The sequence below is a fragment of the Lithobates pipiens genome, unplaced genomic scaffold (genome assembly GCF_037356315.1).
Source record: "Lithobates pipiens isolate NorthernLeopardFrog02 unplaced genomic scaffold, aLitPip1_a1.2 Scaffold_18, whole genome shotgun sequence".
In the NCBI taxonomy this organism is placed as follows: domain Eukaryota; kingdom Metazoa; phylum Chordata; class Amphibia; order Anura; family Ranidae; genus Lithobates; species Lithobates pipiens.
In genome coordinates this window covers 398437572-398458563 of record NW_027507758.1, presented here as the reverse complement: position 1 = coordinate 398458563, position 20992 = coordinate 398437572, and the positions used below count along the sequence as shown (strand labels likewise).

Below are 20992 nucleotides of genomic sequence, written 5' to 3'. Positions count from 1 at the left end.
CACAGACAGAAGAAGCTCTGGAAAACCTCTTTGACATGGAGGAATCCCCTCACCAGCCGTCACCAGTGGATCGGGGTAAGAGAGCTGCAGATTCCTCTGCAGATTTCCCTCACATGTTCCCTTCTGACAACTCAGGCACACATGTAGAGTTGCAGGCAGATCACATTTCCCTGCTTCTGATGTCCCTGCCTCTGAACACACTTCTCTCCCTTCAAATGTGATTGCAGAATGAGCTGCACGTCTCCTTATCCCACCTCACTAAAAGAATTGATAACATTGATGATCATACTGATCATCTAGAAAGTCAGATAACTGAAGTGGTCAAAGCCCATAACGAGTTGGTTGATGCGCATGAGGAACATGCTGAACAAATCCGTAAACTTCAATTAAAAATGGCGGACCTTGAAGATCGCTTGAGACAAAATAATCTTAAAATCAAGGGGTTCCCTGAAGCAGATAAGCCAAAAGACTGGATTATCTATCTGCAACAACTTTTTTTTTAAGTTAATACTGGACCTGACCCCCCAGAGATCTACTCATGGATAAAGCACACAGGATCCCAAAACCTGCCCATCTCCCAGACACAGTCTCTAGAGATGTCCTGACAAGGATCCATTTCTACCACATTAAAGAGCGATTACTCAGTCCAGCTAGCACAGCTCACAATCTACCTCATCCATATGCTGGAGTACTTCTCTACTAAGACCTATCCGCTGCAGCCTCCCAGTGCAGAAAGGAATTTGTAACCATCACAGCAACTCTGAGAGATCACAATATCATATATACCGCTGGGGTTTCCCCACAAAGCTCCTAGTCACCTACCAAGGTCAACTAATCATCATAAACATCCCAGAAGATGGATGCAAGCAGCTGAAAAATTGGGGCCTCCCACCACCTTCTCAGCTCTCAGCTCAACCCTCCATGGAACAACGCAAATCAGAAGATCTGAATATATTGACAACTCTACTGAATCTATAATGAAAGAATCTCCAGTTAAGTTTTGTTTATACCCTTGCCCACTAAATAGTCTGAGTCATATTAATGATGTTACACGAGAGCCCCAAGTATCGGGAACTTTGTGAGTATTCTATCTCTATTTTTTTTTTTAAGTTCTCACAGGACTTCCGGTCATGATTAACTCACTCACCCCTAGCACAAAGTGTGCTATGCACACAGCTCTGATTATGTTTATCTATTACTGCTACTTTTAATGCAAAGTTCTGCTTTTTGATATATCAGCTACTATTGCTCTGTTTTTACTGTTGTACCTAACACAAGTACAGGTATCACCCCACCTACCCATACCCAGAAATGCCTTAAAACTGTTAATGATCCTTCTTCGCATCTGTGCCTCATCGCCAAAGTCACACAAACATGTCATTACATATCACTACCATAAATGCAAACATCTTAATTCCCTTTTTTAAAGATCCAGGCTGTGGCAAGAAGCCTTATCCCAGTGAAAGGATGTATTGCGCGTACAGGAGACACACTTTCTGGAAGGTAAAGTTCCCCATGTCTAAATTAGTCATACCCTCACATGTTCCACGCACACACAGCTAAACAACTGCAAGGAGTAATGATCGCCATTAGGAACACTATTTCCTTCCAACACCAATATCTTGATGCCGACCCATCAGGCAAATACATTATCTTGGAAGGCATCAATCTCTATGCAACTTATACCCATCATAAGAAATTCTTTAAACCAATTATGAGCAAATTGTCCCACTAACCAAGGGAATGTGTAATCCTCTGCGGAGAATTGATGTAGCGACAAAAACATGTACTCCACCGGCCGCCGAGGAAATAGACCCATGGCCTGATCTTCCCTCATACAATTGGCAGACTTATTTGACCCCTGGCACTGTCTATATAGTGCGGAGAGGGGTTACACATTTTACTCAGCAACTTAAAAATCTTACTCTAGTCTTGATCTCTTCCTTCTTCCTGACACACAAAACCACTTTGCAATCCACACCGAAGTCTAAAATAGGCCTAATTACATGGTCTGACCACGCACCAGTAACCAAAACCCTTGCACTTGATATAGACTGGGTAAAACATACTTCCTGCTGCATGAACACATCCATTCTTTCTCAACCCAAATGTCTTGAGGAGATCCGACTGGAAATAGAAACATACTTCAATTGCAATGTTGGTTCTATAACAAATGATTCATTACTGTGGAATGCACATAAATCATATATTAGGGGAACTTTCATCAAACTTTGGGCCAGGGAGAAGTGAGCACGAACCCAAACAGTAAACACATACATAGACCAAATTCGTAAGTTGAACAATCCAACAAAGTAGCACCCAACAACACAGACACTTTTGGGGACCTTGGATTGTGAGCTCCTTGAGAGTAGAGACCGATGCGTGGAGTACTTTGTAAATTGACGGCACTATTTGGGTACCTTAAAAAAATATGGCTAATTGTAGACACACACCCACACTCACTCAGGTTGAACTGGATGGACTGGTGTCTTTATTCAACCTTACTAACTATGTAGACACAGTTGGCCAAACAAGTTAAACAAAAAACAGCAGCAACGGAAATTCCTTTTATGCGAACATCTAAAGGACAAAGAGTTGATAACCCCAAGGATATAGCAAATTTATTTATTATATATTATTTATATTATTATGTGTTTTTATACAATCTAAAAGGCTCCCCCTCAGATCCTGATCCAGACCCTGTGCACATATTAAAATTCCTTAAATCCCTACAATTACCCTTCCTTACCTCAGAACAGATAGAATGGCTTAACGAACCATTCTCTCAAGCGGAAGTTATAAAAGCAATACAATCACTACCACTTCACAAGGCTCCTGGACCAGATGTATATTACAATGAATATTTCAAAACATTTGCACATATTCTGGCACCTCATCTAACCAACTCCCTTAACCGCATAATGTGAACTGGTGACATCCCTAAAGAATCACACGAGGCGCTTATTGTCACAATACCAAAACCTGGTAAACCTTGTGACAAACCTGGCAATTATCGCCCCATCTCCGTCCTGAACTCAGATCTTAAAATGTATGCAAAAATTCTAGCCACCCGCATATCCCTTGTTTATTCCTAAATTAGTACACAAAGATCAGGTGGGCTTTGTCCCATATCGGCAAGCCTCTCAAGGCACTAGAAGGTTCATACATTTCTTACAGTGGGCAGAATATCATAAAATGCCTTCTCTGCTACTATTACTGGACGCAGAGAAGGCATTTGACAGGGTACACTGGTCCTACCACAGAGCAGTACTCCAAAAATTTGGATTCACAGGGAACGTATACACAGCACTACTGGCATTACACTCCTCTCCTTCAGCTAAAGTCTGGACCTCAGGAATAACATCTGACCAGTATGAGATTACCAATGGAACTCATCAGGGCAGCCCCATCTCCCCATTAATATTTTCCCTTATAATGGAGCCTCTGGCTGAAGCTATCAGATATCACCCCAGAATCTCTTGGATACAAGTTGGAGATGTTACACACAAACTTGAATTGTATGCAGACACTGTTATTGTGGCTATGACAATAGGCAGAAGTGACATATCATGCTCAAGTGTGATACGTCACTTCCACCCATAGTGGAATGCAGGTGGCGCGCACTATGGCGTCCCCATGTCCATTTGTATGTTTTTAACTTTGCTTTATGCTGAATGGCTTGTTGAAGCTACTATAAATTACGTTTTTTATGACATACTTCACCATGGGAGATTGTTCCTTGTTCTATGTCTGTGTGAGGCCTATTCCGGAAAATATTGGATGAGCTTTTTTGGACTTGTATCACATTGCTTTGGTAACTTGGACACTAATGATTTAAGATTTTCACCAAGTTGATGATATTATATGTTTGATCACAGTTAATACGCACATTTATGACATATTTTTTGAACAATTTTCCATCGGAGTGAATCCGGTGGTTATATCATTTATTTGTATTGTTTATAATAAGGTATTCATTTATAGGAAGCGCGGTTCACTACACACACATTTTTCACTATAGTAACACAAATGGAACTTATGTATGCAAAAGCACATCTTACAATACCTAAACTACAGGAACTCTGGGCCCCCTGGACAAATTACCTCATAAATACTACCATCCCCTAAGAGTATTAACTCAGACTACGTGATGTAAAACTATTACACTATGAAAGTATATTTACTGCCTTTATTTCTCTTCTGCTACTGCCTGCAACTACCTTGCTATTCTGTTAACATCCTGGGTATTTTCCTTTACCCTCCCTTTCCCCCACCCTTGTTCTAATGATACCTAGTACTTGATACACCATTATTATTATTATACCGCTGTTATACATTCATAATTGTTATCTGTGAGGTAGGGTCACATGTTCTGAAGACCCTTCGCTGTCATTCACAATGCTATATTTTCTGTAATCTGAAATCCTCTGAATAAAAATTTGAAGAAAAAAAAATATTTTCTATATGTGTATACCTTAATTTAATAACTCCTTAATATGTAATATGTCCCAAAAAGGAAAAAAGAGAGAGAAGGAGCAATTAGAGGGGCAGGAGTAAATCCGTAAAATTATAATATAAAAAAAACTCTTGTTAAACCATCATCCTTTTATATATATATATATATATATATATATATATATATATATATATATATATATATATATATATATATACTGTATTTATATTACATAAGAATGATAGATGTAGATATTTGACACCATGTTGGATCAATTAAGATCTCATTTATTAGTCAAAAATTCCAACATTTAAAATGGTACCAAAGACAAAACCACACTTATAATAAAAAGAGCTCTCCATCCACCCCACAGATGCAGTACATCAACTTCAGACCCAATGAATATGAATGTGATGTAGTTTTCAAATTTTGATATTGAAAGTTTGTCCATAGGTTAGTATCACAATATAGGTTTCAGGGGGAATATGGATGATAAAACGTATCGGTATGTAAAAGAACTTCATATAGAAGGGTCACTGCCCCAAATGTCCACAACTTATGCTGTATAATGGTAGATTCCTGATCATGTACAGTATATTCACAACCCGTAAAGTAATATATGAAAAAGTAAATGAATATTCAAGAACGATTGAGAAGGCAGCGATCCAGAGGAGGTATTCTTCTAGGCTTCTTATATGTCAATCCATTAGTGGTAACATATATAAATGCCATCCCCAGTTGTTAAGCCTAGGAAACTCCCTGGCACTGGCAAGTTGAATCCCAGCGTAAAGGTCTGACAGCAGTAGCCTAATGATATAGTCCATGCTCAGTGTAAGGTTACTGAAAAGTATGTGCACAGTTCCTTGCAGACACATGTATTCCACATTCAGAGATCATAAATCCATTGACATGATGTGATATACTTATCGGAATCTGCTGTCTGTGGGACATTCCTCAGTCCACATGAGATTCATCTGATATGAAGTTCCCCCATCTTGAAAGCATCCTTTGTGGGTCAAATATTTGGGATGGATGAGACTGGCTCAGCATAGAATGAAATCTATCTCCCTGTGCCCGACCTCATCCCATTTTTTTATTATTATAAGTGTGGTTTTGACTGTGGTACTTTTTTAAATGTTGGAATTTTTGACTTATAAACGTGATCCTAATTGATCCAGTGTATAGGCAAATATCTATATGTATGTTTATACACACACACACACACACACACACACACACACACAATACATACAAATGATGATTGAGCTAAATCAGTTTTTCATTAGAGAGTAAAATAATACTTATGGTCAATAAGAAACAAATATGATTATTGACAAAAATGCATTTCAGAAAGAATTATGAGGGTCAAATGAATGTTGGGTTGTTTGCATGTAGAGAGGATATGCACAAGGTCAAAATAAATATTCTCAAAGGAATTAAACATTCTAAAAATAAAATTAAAATGTACATAGATAATTGTAAGTCATAGCACTATGGAATATGGGGGGTTATTTACGAAAGGAAAATCCACTCTGCACTGCAAGTGCACTTGGAAGTAAAGTCGCTGTAGATCCGAAGGGGATATGCAAGGAAAATAAAAAAAACAGCATTTTAGCTTGCGCTTGATTGGATGATAAAATCAGCAGAGCTTCCACTCATTTCAGATCTACCCTTTAGATTTAGCATGACTGCACTTCCAAGTGCACTTTCAATGCACTTTCAAGTGCACTTAGAGTGCAAAGTGGATTTGCCTTTTGTAAATAACCCCCATGGTTTCATTAAATCAAATATAATAAAAAATTATATAAAGACATACTGATATATCTGCTGGAGCAGTTCAAAATTAAATAAAGGAAATACAGGTTGGTTGCATATGAAAGTTATGTATGTCAGTAGGTCTTTTCCAAACATTAGTTTGAGCTGTGAAAGTCACTTGAGGTTGTATGCGAAAAGTCCAAATCATACCACAGAATGGGCAGAAATCCGTTTGTACATTTATAAATGAAGCTCCATACTTTTTATTTAAAACTATGACATTGTGTGTAACTTTTATAAACATCACTAGATTTTCTCACAATTTATTTGTACTCACGAATACCATTTAATAGACAAACAGTTATACAAATTAAGTATAAGCACAGAGATGTAAGGTCAATTTACATGTTAAGTGGATATATTTACCTACTAGTAAAAAACCCATATATTTACATGAATAATGAACAGGCTTCATTTAACAAATCATAAATCAGACACTGCAAATGCAAGAGCATATACAAGTGCTACATGCAGATGGAACATGTTTCCTTGTTAAGCATAAATCGTTGATGGTGTATGCAAACACATTCATGGAAGTTTATTGAATGTTTTCTTTATCTCTCATATGACAAGTTACTATCCACTAAACAGATAGGGAATTGCCATTTTCTAAACCAAGCAATTAGAATTGAAGAGTAGAAAATGGCCTTTTAGCTATCTGGTACTGAAAGCAATTGACCCTCATTAAAAGATAAATTGAGAAGACTCCACTAATTGATGTAAAGTACTAAAGTGCTTCAGACTCTGGAAAATGAGTGTGGCTTCCAAGCCATCACTTTAATCAGCTATTTTGCAAACACTGTATAAATAAGAAGTGTTCACTGATATTCTGGTGGTATTGCATATCCTGCTCCTTGTACATTATCTTTTTTTGAAAATAAAATGTTTACAAAGGCAGCTGCTCCACTTTGACACCAAACAACAAATACTTCTTGCTTGTCATTAACCAAATAACACTGTAACAACTCTACTGTTTTAAAATTTACTGCTCGTGTGACATAAAATGAAGTCCCTACTAGGCACATTAATAAACTCTGCTAAACCTTAAGTGCCTTAAATCAAGCATCTACTGTATCTTAGCATTTGCTTACTGAAACTGGAGATAATCAATCTAGATGTGTACAGATGCTGGTCAAGTTTTTTTTTAGACTAAAATTGTAACAGCTAAATCACACCAAGGCCTACATGAAATGTTTGATAAGCAACATGATATTTTCAGGGAGCGAATTAAGATTAACTAAACACTGAAGGCCGACTGGAGGTCTATGGGCTTCCTATGGCTTTAGAAGCTTATCACTTCTCTTACTCTGCCCTTGTAGCCCAGAACACAACCAATAACACCTAAGAATTTTTTTTTCTGAACTTGTTCTTTGCGTTCACAAAATGTCTTGCTTTACTCTTTTTGACCACATTAGTTACAATACAATTGCCTTCATAATTAACATCAAGTATCAAGTGGTTGGCCATCTTTTATACAGCAAGACTACTAATCATTAAACAGATTCTCATGTCTTGCATGGAAGTGATGTCACTGTATGCACTTTTGGCTATGATCGAGTGTAGTATCTGTTCTTATTTGTGTCCAGTGAGGATGCTACGCTGTTGTTCTGACCTTTTAGTAGGTATGGCTGGCTGTACAGTTGCTCTGCTGGTATTATGGGGGTCCTGAGGAGTCCTCTCGATAGGCGAGGAGACTGAATGAGTGTGCACAATGTAAAGTGTGGGTCATAAGTGCTCCCTGGGTGTGGAGAGAGCCGAAGGGCCCAGTTCCTCCTGGTTTGCTACCTGGTTTGGCCTTGAGCTGGGAAGTCAATGATTCTGTGGGTTCAGTGCCCCCCTGAGAGTTGGTCACCCTAGGGTGCTCACAGTATCACTTGGGTGTGGGAACCCTAATGTATGAAAGAGCACATAGCCACGTCACCTAGGCTTTTTTTCTGCACAGATCCACTTTGTGATAGGCCTTTTGGCTAAGTCTGGAACAATTTTTTCTACCAGGCTGCAAGGCCTAGCCAATGCACCTGCACTAGCACTATTTATTTAATTTATTTTTCTCACTGTTTTGAAACCTGGACTTTTCTCTGTGTTTCTTTTTTCACTTGGATGGAGGGTGTGAGTCTGCGGGCCTGCCCTGAAACCTAGGTATAGGATGTGTGGCCATAATGTTTTTTCTTCCTCCCCTTAACTGGGTTGTCTCTCTCTTTGGGAGAGCCCCTCACTCAGGACTAATTTGTTGGCGTTGACTCACCATGAAGAAAGGGGTCTGCCAGGCCTTTTGGCTTAGCAGACCAAGTTTAGACTTGCTCTTGTCAAGAGCCTAGGGCAGGGCAGTCAAGGCAGAGTCCTACCTTTTTGGGAGGTAGACTAGAGACACACCCTTAAATAGACATTTTTGTATGCGTTTTTTTCACTTGCCCTTTTTTTTAAACAGTATTTGGTTTTTGTGCACCGCCACGGGTAAAAACATAATATATACATACATAATCAGAATGTAAATTACATTTTCAAACATACAAAGAAAATAGGTCTACCAAGTTTAATTTATCATAAAACAACAAGTTGATGTTTTTACAGCAAAAGCAAAGAAATACTTACATTGTTCAGGTGAGCAAGCTCAATCTCCACCAAGGCATCTGCAGCTTTTGGCTCTGGATGGATAGTAACTACAATGATCTTTGAATTCACTACTGTAAAATTTCTGGGGGGGAAAAAAAAATCAAACATTACTAATGTACACAATTTTCATGTAAAGCAATGTATACATGCTTGCAACAAAGCTTCCATTTAACTATCTTTCTTAAAGCGGAGCTCCACCCAAAAGGGGAAATTCCACTTTAAGGCCTCCTCCCCCTCTTCTCTGGCACTTTTTTTTTGCGGGGGAACAGGTGGTTGCTTTTGACAGATTCCCACTCCCACTTCCTCTCAGATCAGCTAGGCAATCTGAGCGGAAGTTTTCTTCTCCCTCCCCACAGTCGCATGTCCCAGAAGACTGTGGGAACAGTGACAATGTGAAGCATGGCTCGAGCATACAGAGTGGGCACCCAGGTGTGAAGCCACAAGATGTCACAGCCGGGTGTCCACAGTTGAGATGTCAGTGCCAGGGAGAGAAGACCAGCTAAGGAGAGCATATCACTGGATCCTGGGACAGTTGAGTGTGTGTTTACAAAAAATCAGTAGCTACAGTTTTTGTAGCTGCTGACTTATAATAAAGACAAAAATGAGTGGACCTCTTTAACTTGCTAAAAATATTTCACTTTACTAAGTATATACATTGGGTTGCTAAAATTCCCTTCACCTTTCAAACTCCAATTTCAATTAATTGTTTTCCTTTTGTAGATGTAGAACCTCTATTTTTTTTATTGCTTTACCCCTAATTAGGAGATTTCTCCTCAGACATGTCACTGTGACATAACATGATGTTAGAGGAAATCATCCATAATGTAGGCAAAAACGTCTTCTTTGGCAGCTGTCACTGGGACAGATGTCCCCACCGGGAGGTGACGCAACATACCCTGTCCAATAAAAACCCTCAACACTGGAATTTGCACTGTCAATCCTGGTAACTATTGCTAAAACTAAAAGGGAGAGAAAGGGTTAATATCCCCACAATGCATTTTATTGTATTACAAAAGGCAATGAGTCAAGACACACAATAACATACAGTAACCAGCTGGATATCACTACTCTGATCTAGTCCGATCACACATGTTTGTAAGTTTACTTTCAAATCATTGATTTGTTCCTGTATAATTCAGTCCCCCTTTCAGACTTGAGGTAAAATACACATTATTGCAATGCATGGCAACACCCCATGCACAAACAAACTTGGGTTGCACTGTACCACAATGTGTGGTAATGCATTACTGTGCATGAAGGTGCTCTACATTGGAAAATGATGCATGTCTGATTTGTGATGCATTGTGGTGCATTGGTAGCCCATTCAAAGAATTAAAAAGACCCCAAGCAAGGTTCAAATTGAAGAGTTCTAAACCTTGAACAACCTAGTACAGGAATTATTTTATTATAATTCAAAAGTGTTTTATAAACATAGTACTACTATCCAGTTTGAACATGTGCATCTGTTCTATCTTTTGTATAGACGGTTATTGGAAGAACCCCTAAAGAAGCACACTGTCATTAAAGGAAAACTGTATTGAGGGATATCTAGGCTCCTTTTACAGATCTCTTCATCTAAAAACACTTGTTTTTGCCTGGCTGTCTAGCTGCCCTTACTTTAAGCCAACAGATCAGGAGTTCTAACTTAACTCTGACTTTACTGGCTGCATACTGATTCTGGGCAAGCTAGAGAAAGCCTGGAAACCAGTTTTTGTGAACGGAGGTCAGAAATAACTGCCTCCATATTTTTCTCAATACATGTTTTCCTTAAAGGTAAACTTGCGCTTTACCTATACAGGGAAAACATAGAGGTTTGTTTAAGTGCCCCTCTACTCAGCTATATATTCCCACATTTCCTTTATTCCCTACTTCTCTGTTCATCTGCTGGGAGAGAGAAAATGTAGTAGTGTGTAAGTCATGAGTAGCTGCAGTCATAGCTTACACATGACTGAGGACTGTCTCTCCATGTAAAAGCACATGGCCAACTACGTGCTGAGAAGAAAGGGAGGGAGTTAGGTGCTACTTCATTCCCACATGCTGGGTGTGAAGGAAAAGTAAGCATGTGCTGCAGAGGAAGTGAGATTAAAGTAAACTTGTTGTATGCCTTGCTTGGGCAAAGCATAGTTTAACAATAACAAATCATGCCTAAACTCTATATTTGTCACAGAATTTGTAAATGCATTTTTTGGAACAAACGTGAGGACAACAGATATTTTTGGAACCCTTTGCTGAAAGGAATTGTATAAGTCTATTGAGGTAAGTAATATCCTTTAAACATTCACAAATGTCCACTAGCAGTTATAGTAGTAGCATTGACTACCTAAATTCTAAACTTAAAAACGAAAGCTGAAAAACAATGTAAAAGTAATGCCCCATAAACACGATCGGATTTTACGACAACAACTGTTGGATGTGAGCTTGTTAGAGGAAAGTCTGACCGTGTGTATGCTACATCAAACATTTGTTGTCTGACTTTCCGCCAACAAATATTGGCTAGTAGGTTCTCAAATTTTCTGCCAACAAATGTTTGTTGTCTAGCTTTCCGATCATGTGTACACAAGTCTGCATGCTCGAAATCAAGTAAGAGCCAGAGATATAACTAGCGTTGGCAATGGAGATATCACATACGTCTTGTACGTCACTACGTTCCTGATTGTTGGCCATCATTTGTGTGACCGTGTGTATGCAAGACAAATTGAAGCCAACATCCTTCAAAAATCCACGGTTTTGTTGGTGGAAAGTCCGACCGTGTGTACGGGGCATAAAAGATTCTTTAAAACGAAATTAAGACAAAAATTCAATCACATTTACAAACATAAATAAAATGTTTATACATTTTGTGTTATGAGAAAAAAAACTGGGCTTTTGATGGATCACTATTAGCAACTACTCTTGCTCATTTTAGTTTTTCTAGTTTTATTTAAATGGTCCCAATGTGTTTAATTACATCAATCATCTTGAAGTATATATTTCCTTATTTGCTTCAGAGCATGTGTATTCTCTCATTCTTTAAAAAAAAAATCTCTAATTCTATAATCCTGTTAGAGAAGCCTGAACTAATCTCAGATGATGATGCTTCAGTAGTAGTGTAACCTTCATGTAATTTTTTTTTAGTCCACAGCATGCTATCCTAAGCCTTAATACTGGATTACATTTTAGTTTTAGTTAGTATCTTTTTAACTGTTACACCTTCTCCAATAAATGCTTACATTATAAATAATTTCTTAGTAAGAGAGATGAAAAATGGTATCCCAATATATCAAGTTGAGGACATCTTTAATTACGATTCTATTGCTTATTAAACAAAGCATTTAAAAAACACACACACACACACACACACACACACACACACACACACACACACACACACACACACACACACACACACACACACACACACACACACACACACACACACACACACACACACACACACACACACACACACACACACACAATCTCACATATTTATATTCAACCCTGAAATCAAATGTAAATGTATGTTTAATAGTATTAAATTGTTCACTAAATAAAATGTAGCTACCTAGCTACAGAAGTCACCAAAACATGCTTATTTTGTTAAAGCAAGCTTCCCTGAAGCCCAGCGAGCTACGTGATATCTCAACAGCCAAAAAAAATGCAGTATTTCCAGCCCCTACCAAGTTGACAGATTACTAGCCTAGTCTTGGTGGCATCCTTTACCTCTGCTTTAAATTACAAAGTTTTGAGCAGACCTTAATCGGCTATCCCTAAAAAAATCTGTATACATTAATAAAATGCTAAGATATTTTTGTGATCATGGGATTTATATATCAAACATGTTTGCCTTTCCTGTGGACATTCACCTAATAATTCACAGAGGTTCCATATCTTTTCCAGGCATATACTGCTTTCTGACTAATCACCAGCAGCAAAACCCACAAAAAACCTTCGAAACTGTTCCTGTAAAACAATTTAAATGGCTTTAATACTAGACACTTTTACCCCTTTCCTGCCCAGGCCAAATTTTCAACTTTCAGCGCCGTCACACTTTGAATGAATAAGTAAACAAATGAATTAGGAAGGTCTGCGCTTAGGACGTGTGTAAAGGTTGCAGCCTCCCCAAAAAAAACACCGTAAGAGGGCTCTAGGATATAGAAAGAAAGATGGAAAGAGGTGAATGGTGCTACCTATATATCAAATAGTGCGCTACCAAGTCACTCTATAGTGAGTATTAAAGTATTAAAAGACACAGTGTTATTGTGGAATAAATTTTAACAAAACAGTTACCATAAAGGTGATAGTGTAATAATTATCACCTCACCAACCCCAGTAGGTGAGTACTAAAACCCTCTAAGTGTGGACACCAATTCTACACAGGAAAGGTTACCACCAAAAATATAATGGCTTATAAATTATTGTATAAAACATCCAGACATGAATATCATGATAGTATAGCAATCCGCTACTTGTAACAGTGCTCATAGTGTCCAAACTCAAAATACAAGATGTGAGTGAGCCCAAAAACCAAATTCAAATAAAAATGCAGAGAATCGCATCAAAAAACAGAAAAGTTATAAAAAATTGCACCAAAGTCGCACCAGAATGTAATTATCGCACCATATACAAAAACATATAAGTGTCCCAATCATAAAATCAAGATGTATATAAACCCAAAATGCAAAAAAAAGCAAAAACATCGCACCAAAAAAACTGAAAAAATGCAAAAATCGCACCAAAATGAAAAATTACACCAAGATGCAGTTTATCACATCATTTACAGAAAACACATAGGTGCATTCATCCCAATGAAGGTGACTGTTCGTGTTTAGAGGAGTTGTAGCAAACATCAGACTTACAAGCTACTCCTACTTACAAACGGAGGGAGACAACAGGAAGTGAGAGGACATCTCCCCCTAGGAAGGGAAATTCTCTCCTGTAAGCCCTTGTACACACGGTCCGAAATTCCGACGGAAAATGTCAGATCGGACCATGTTGTCGATAATCCGACCATGTGTGTGCTTCAGCTGACTTTTTCCATCAGAATGTCCGACCAACAAAGTTTGAGAGCTGGATATAAAAATTTTCCAACAACATCATCCGATCGGACTTTGTCCGATCGTTTGTAGAGAATTCCGATAGGACAAAGTGCCATGCATGCTCAGATCAAATTACGAGACCAAAGCTATTGGCTACTAGCCTGAACGTAGTCCCGTTGTAACGATCGAATGTCATCACGTTCCGAACGATCGGATTTTTCGACAACTTTGTCTGAGCGTGTGTATGCAACACCAGTTTCGGAGAAAATCCGTCGGAAAAAAAATCTGACAGATTTTGTTGTCAGAATGTCCGACCATGTGTAAAAGGGCTAAGAGTTATTATGGGAAAAAGGTAACCCCGCTGATGCTTTATCACCAAGGCTTGTTTCTACACAACCTAAAATTTTCAAAATCCAATTGTCATTGGGACAGAAAGTAAGGTGAAATCCTCTGAACAGGGGCACACACAGCAAAACAAATGTTACATGGGGCATTAACCCTTCCCTATGCTATGCAAAAAGCTTTAAAAAAGTTTCTTGCTTTACCTGTTCCAACTTACAAACAGATTCAACTTGCCTGTACAGTGATCAGTGCTAAAAATAGGCACTGTCACTGCACTAAGGACACTGGCTTTAAAGGGGTTTAAACATCAACGGTGATCAATGGGTTAACTGTGTGCATAGACAGTGTTTGTGTTTATTATGTAAATTAGGTGAAACAATGTCAATGTAAAAAAGAGAGACAAATAATTGAACGCACTAAATTAATCTACGAATCTCCTAAATAACATGAAATGATCAACATAAAACACCCATACATAAAGAATAGTGTCCATATGGCATATCCAATATATATATATATATATATATATATATATATATATACACACAGTGATGTGAAAAAGTGTTTGCCCCCTTCCTCATTTCCTGTTCCTTTGCATGTTTGTCACACTTAAGTGTTTCGGAACATCAAACCAATTTAAACAATAGTCAAGGACAACACAAGTAAACACAAAATGCAATTTGTAAATGAAGGTGTTTATTATTAAAGGTGAAAAAAAATCCAAACCATCATGGCCCTGTGTGAAAAAGTGATTGCCCCCCAAACCTAATAACTGGTTGGGCCACCCTTAGCAGCAACAACTGCAACCAAGCGTTTGCGATAACGTGCAATGAGGCTTTTACAGCGTCCTGGAGGAATTTTGGCCCACTCATCTTTGCAGAATTGTCCTAATTCAGTTACATTAGAGGGTTTTCGAGCATGAACGGCCTTTTTAAGGTCACACCACAACATCTCAATAGGATTCAGGTCAGGACTTTGGCTAGGCCACTCCAAAGTCTTCATTTTGTTTTTCTTCAGCCATTCGGTGGTGGACTTGCTGGTGTGTTTAGGATCATTGTCCTGCTGCAGAACCCAAGTTCGTTTCAGCTTGAGTACACGAACAGATGGTCGGACATTCTCCTTCAGGATCTCTTGGTAGACAGCAGAATTCATAGTTCCTTTTATCACGGCAAGTCTTCCAGGTCCTGAAGCAGTAAAACAGCCCCAGACCATCACACTACCACCACCATATTTTACTGTTGGTATAATGTTCTTTTTATGAAATGCAGTGTTCCTTCTACGCCAGATATACTTGGACACACACCTTCCAAAGAGTTCCACTTTTGTCTCATCGGTCCACAGAATGTTGTCCCAAAAGTCTTGGGGATCATCAAGATGTGTTGTGGAGAAATTGAGACGAGCTTTGATGTTCTTTTTGCTCAGCAGTGGTTTTCTCCTTGGAACTCTGCCATGCAGGCCATTTTTGCCCAGTCTTTTCCTGATGGTGGAGGCATGAACGCTGACCTTAACTGAGGCAAGTGAGGCCTGCAGTTCCTTGGACGTTGTTGTGGGGTCTTTTGTGACCTCTTGGATTAGTCGTCGCTGCGCTCTTGGGGTAATTTTGGGCGGCCGGCCACTCCTGGGAAGGTTCACCACTGTTCCATGTCTTCGCCATTTGTGGATAATGGCTCTCACTGTGGTTCGCTGGATTCCCAAAGCTTTGGAAATGGCTTTATAACCCTTTCCAGACTGATAGATCTCAATTACTTTCCTTCTCAATTGTTCCTGAATTTCTTTGGGTCTCGGCATGATGTGTAGCTTTTAAGGATCTTCTGGTGGACCTTACTGTGTCAAGCAGCTCCTATTTAAGTGATGCCTTGATTGTGAACAGGTGTGGCAATAATCAGGCCTGGGTGTGGCTAGAGAAATTGAACTCAGGTGTGGACAACCACAGTTATAGTATGTTTTAACAAGGGGGGCAATCACTTTTTCACACAGGGCCATGATGGTTTGGATTTTTTTTCACCTTTAATAATAAACACCTTCATTTACAAATTGCATTTTGTGTTTACTTGTGTTGTCCTTGACTATTGTTTAAATTGGTTTGATGTTCCGAAACACTTAAGTGTGACAAACATGCAAAGGAACAGGAAATGAGGAAGGGGGCAAACACTTTTTCACACCACTGTATATATATATATATATATATGAAAATCTTGTTGATCCACCAAAATCCTTCAACAAAGTGATGTGTGCCAATTCCACTCCCTTAAGAATAAAGCTCACCAGATGCTGTTGCCATTCACTCTCGTCTCTGGCAAATATCGCCTTATTAGATGTTATTGAAGAGCCACTTATAAATACCAATCTCCATCCAGATTAATAAAGACATTCTCCACATGTGGGGATAGAAATTGAGACAGAGCTTCCGATAGTGTAAAAACACCTTAAGGTAATCGGTTTATTAAAAGTAATGCCCTTACATCATAAAAGATTCAAAATTGCCTTGTTAAAATTCTAAACATGCCAAGTGACTCAGTGTTGCAATCTCTTCTTGTTGCTTCCTCTGTACACAGGGATTCCCCATCTCAGTGTTACCGTGTAGCCACATCCAGATGCGTTTCGTCACTTCGGACTTCATCGCAGGGCCGAAGTCCAAAGTGATGAAACGCATCAGTGCATGGCTACATGACAACACTGAGACTTTGGCTCCATGTATACAAAGGAAGCTAGGAGGAGATCGCAACACTGAGTCACCTGGCATGTTTGGTATTTTAACAAGGGGATTTTGAATCTTTTATGGTTCAGTGATTAGACCTAAAAATATATTACATCTACAGATATCTGCACATGTGTTCCTCACTAAAGGCATGCAACAATACAAATTGGCATTAGAGTTGCTAAACAAAATGATCTTCTTGCACCTAAATTTGCTAGTTTGCTATCAGAAACAAACGTTTGATATACTGAAAACAACACAAATGTACAAATCACGTTAAGTACAATCTGTATTCCCACCTCGTTTACACACATTATATATATATATATATATATATATATATATATATATATATATATATATATATATATATATATATATATATATATATATATATATATATATGTCTTTTTTGTACCTCCTTTGCATTTTTTCATTGGGACTCCTGTTCTATGTTGCTGCAGCGATGTACGTCACTTCCGAGATTGCATCTGGCCCTTCTCCTTCCACCCGCTACCTTCTGGGACCTTCTGGTACCTGTATATGTCCCAGAAGATGACGGGATCATTCAGAAAGTCCAGTGTGACTCACACATGCACAGTAGGAAACCCTCAAGGTTTCACTGCCACTTTCCCTTACTTGCAATGCCAATGCTGGCACCTGAAGCCGATGGACAGATCAGCTTGGGGTTCCAGGCTCCCTGGACAGATAAGTGCCCTTATATTTTTTCCCCAGGCTGGAACTCCTCTTCAAGAGAAACAATCTCTGAAGAAAAAAAAACATACATACAAACATACACACACAGTAAATTAAGTAATATAGTAAGGAAAAGAGTGGGCATGGGACGTTTTATAACCATTCTCACCTCTTTAGTTCTTACTACTTCCTCCCTTTCTATAGTCCATGTTTCATCTTATCTGACTAACCTTACCATTACCATGTGTGAGTGTTTGTGTATGTGTGTGCACCTGTGTGTGCGTGTGCCTTTTTTCTTCAAAGATTGATGTTCTTAACATTTAAAAATAAGTTTTGTCTATCAATACCCATGGGACTGGAGAGAAGGGTTCATCCCAAAAGCTTATCCTAAAAATGAAATTGTTGGTGCACATAAAATAAAGTATCATAGACAGTACTTAATTGTTTGTTTTTTTTTTGTTTTTTTTGCAAGTCCTCGATACAGTTACAATCCTATTTATGTAGCCCCCCATAACTCATAATCCTAATATTGGGATAAAAAAAATATTACAGGGTTTGTCATGCTCTTGATTTTCTGAGCTTTCAGTATGTCTTCAGAAATGTACATAAACTACAGATCCATGCCACATATTTGGCCTTAATAGTAGATATACTCAACTGTGAGCAAAGCAACATGATATGTCCCACCCTTGTCTTACTTTAGGCTCCCATAAGAGACACTTGACTTGTAGAAGAAACATATTAGGTAATGCTGTATAGAATAGAACAAATACTTTCAACAGGATCTCTTTCAAAGCAAGTATAACATGGGAGCAAACAAACATAACCTATTTTAAAATGGGATTTGCATGCTTTGTGATTTATATTAATGCACACACACTTACTGAGGTTTATTTCACAATGCCTCTTAGTGACCTGCAGAGGTGCTTCTTCATTACTTTTGTTAAAGTATCCAGCTTTGCTAAATTGGTTTCCTAGCCTGAACTGGATGTGAAATTAATATTTCATCACAGTGAATTGAAACATTCTTCTTCATGGGCTCATAATGGCAGGTCATGCAGCCAAACTCAGCTGTGGCTTCTTGGAGCAGAGGAATGGAACATTGCCTGAATTGATGGCGGATGTAAATTGTCAATGTTCAGCACACAGCATTTCTGCTGAAGTGCTTTTCAGACAAGATAAGGATTCTTTCTAGTGAATCAAAATCTTTTTCTTTTTATATGAAGAGTACACTATATGTTTTTTTTTTGTTTCATTTAAAATAATCTATGATTTTCTGTTTTAGACACAAGATCAAGTACACAAATACAAGTTCAGTACACATTAAGTCACATTAAGTCATCACACCTGGCAATTAAAGCGTACTATTAGACAAAAACTTTTTTCAGTTACAGTGGGGATAATTAGAACCCCAGGCAGGTTTTTACTGCTATTGAGATCCCCTGGTAAATTTCTCCTCACCTAATGTCCCAATGACAATGGCTTTATGAGATGGAAAGTGAGGAAAATAAGCATCAAGGACACAGAGGGCAATAGAAAAGCTGGCAGAGGTTCTAGCTTTTTCCTACTAATAAAACAATTGTACTGTGTTGATGTAAGATACTTTCCTTGACTTCTTGTCTGGTAAAACAATTGTCATCAGGACAAAAGGTGAGAATAAATATCTTTTCACAGTCCCAGATAGCAACACCCAATGTTGGTTCTGATCCTCCCCCTCTATCTAAATCCACATTTAAAAGTTTGGGCTGGACAGGCACTAACACTAATTCTTGAACAATGCTTTAGGTCAATGTGTTCAGAGACGTACTCTTTAGAAGTCATACCTGTTATGGTGGCAACTACCTAAGAGAAATGTTCCCTCTTTCTTCTTGATGCATCTCCATGGCAGGAAATGAAGGTAAACCTCCCCAACAGGACACAACACAGGCAAGGAAAAATAAGTTCACAGGGCTTTAATGCTACCCTAGTCTACCCAAAAAAACAAAAACAAAGCCCATACTTACTCTACACTTTATACTTCAGCTTCTTGATCCAGAAATTACATAGAAGACCATTGAGCTTACATCAACATGGACATAAACTCAAAATAGGAAGACTCGTTTTCTTATGAACATCTAGAAATGTTAACTGTGCCTCAATAGCAAGATAAATAAATGTATGTTTTATTCTTTGAATTCCTTCTGAAAAAAGAGCCATGCACTTCCTGTGCTCAAGGAATGTTTGTATATTGAGCCACATTTATATAGGGCAGTACATCTAAGGCCTGTGACTGCTAGTACTGAGTGATATGGTGTGGAATTTGGTCATGCCATTACTGTTCTCACTGTCCTTGGTGGAGAGAAAACTGGAATACAGGGATCTTCCTACTTCATTAATTCTGTAGACGAACGCTTCATCTACCTCTTCTGCAACATTTTGAGTATTCCTCCACCAATCATCAGATAACCCATCTTAAAAGGACTACTTTAACTTAAGGACTGCCTCCACACAGTTCACAAATTACAGAAGGAGGGATGTAAAGTCAGTAATAAAAGAAAGATCAGCTGCAGGGATAACAATGTTGATGAGAGACAAACTGAAAACATTTGGCATTGAGGTGACTACAACCAAGTGGCCCTTTCATGAGAGGGACAGATTTCTGCAGGCTGAAGAAAGCATGCCACGGTGACACATTGATTGGTTGGCATGGTAAAAAGCCTGTTTTGCCTCTTATATCACTGCATGAATAATATTTCATTTGCTGTCCTGCTGCTTTGCATCATTAACCACTTCAGTCCCGGAAGATTTGGCTGCTCAATGACCAGGCCATTTTTTTGCGATACGGCACTGCGTGGCTTTAACTGACAATTGCACGATCGTGCGATGCTTTATCCACACAAATGTACATCCTTTTTACCCACAAATATAGCTTTCATTTGGTGGTATTTGATCATCTCTGTGCTATTTTTTTATTTGCGCTATAAACAAAAAAATAGTGTAAATTTTGAAAGAAACACAATATTTTGTACTTTTTGTTATAATAAATACCCCCAATTTTCTTTTTAAAAAAAGCAAATTTTTTCCCTCAGTTTAGGCCTATATGTATTCTTCTACATATTTTTAGTAATAAAAATTGCAATAAGTGTAAATTGATTGGTTTGCGCTAACGTTATTGCATCTACAAAATAGGGGAAAGATTTATGGTGTTTTTATTATTATTATATTTTTTACTAGTAATGGCGGTGATCAGTGATTTTTATCGGGACTGCGACATTATGATGGACAGATCGGACACTTGTGACACGTGTTTGGGACCATTGACAATTATACAGAGATCAGTGCTATAAAAATGCACTTATTTTAATTGATGTAACT

General features: G+C 38.4%; 1 protein-coding gene across 4 annotated transcripts in view; it reads right to left on the bottom strand.

The window, feature by feature from the left end:
- The window catches only part of ADGRB3 (adhesion G protein-coupled receptor B3), a 1271667-nt gene that overhangs the window by 438227 nt on the left and 812448 nt on the right, over nucleotides 1–20992 (bottom strand). For all 4 annotated transcript variants that reach the window (XM_077487874.1, XM_077487872.1, XM_077487875.1 and 1 more), the window contains one exon: nucleotides 8864–8966. In XM_077487874.1, the coding sequence (XP_077344000.1) occupies nucleotides 8864–8966 (103 nt within the window). The remainder of the gene's footprint in view (nucleotides 1–8863; nucleotides 8967–20992) is intronic.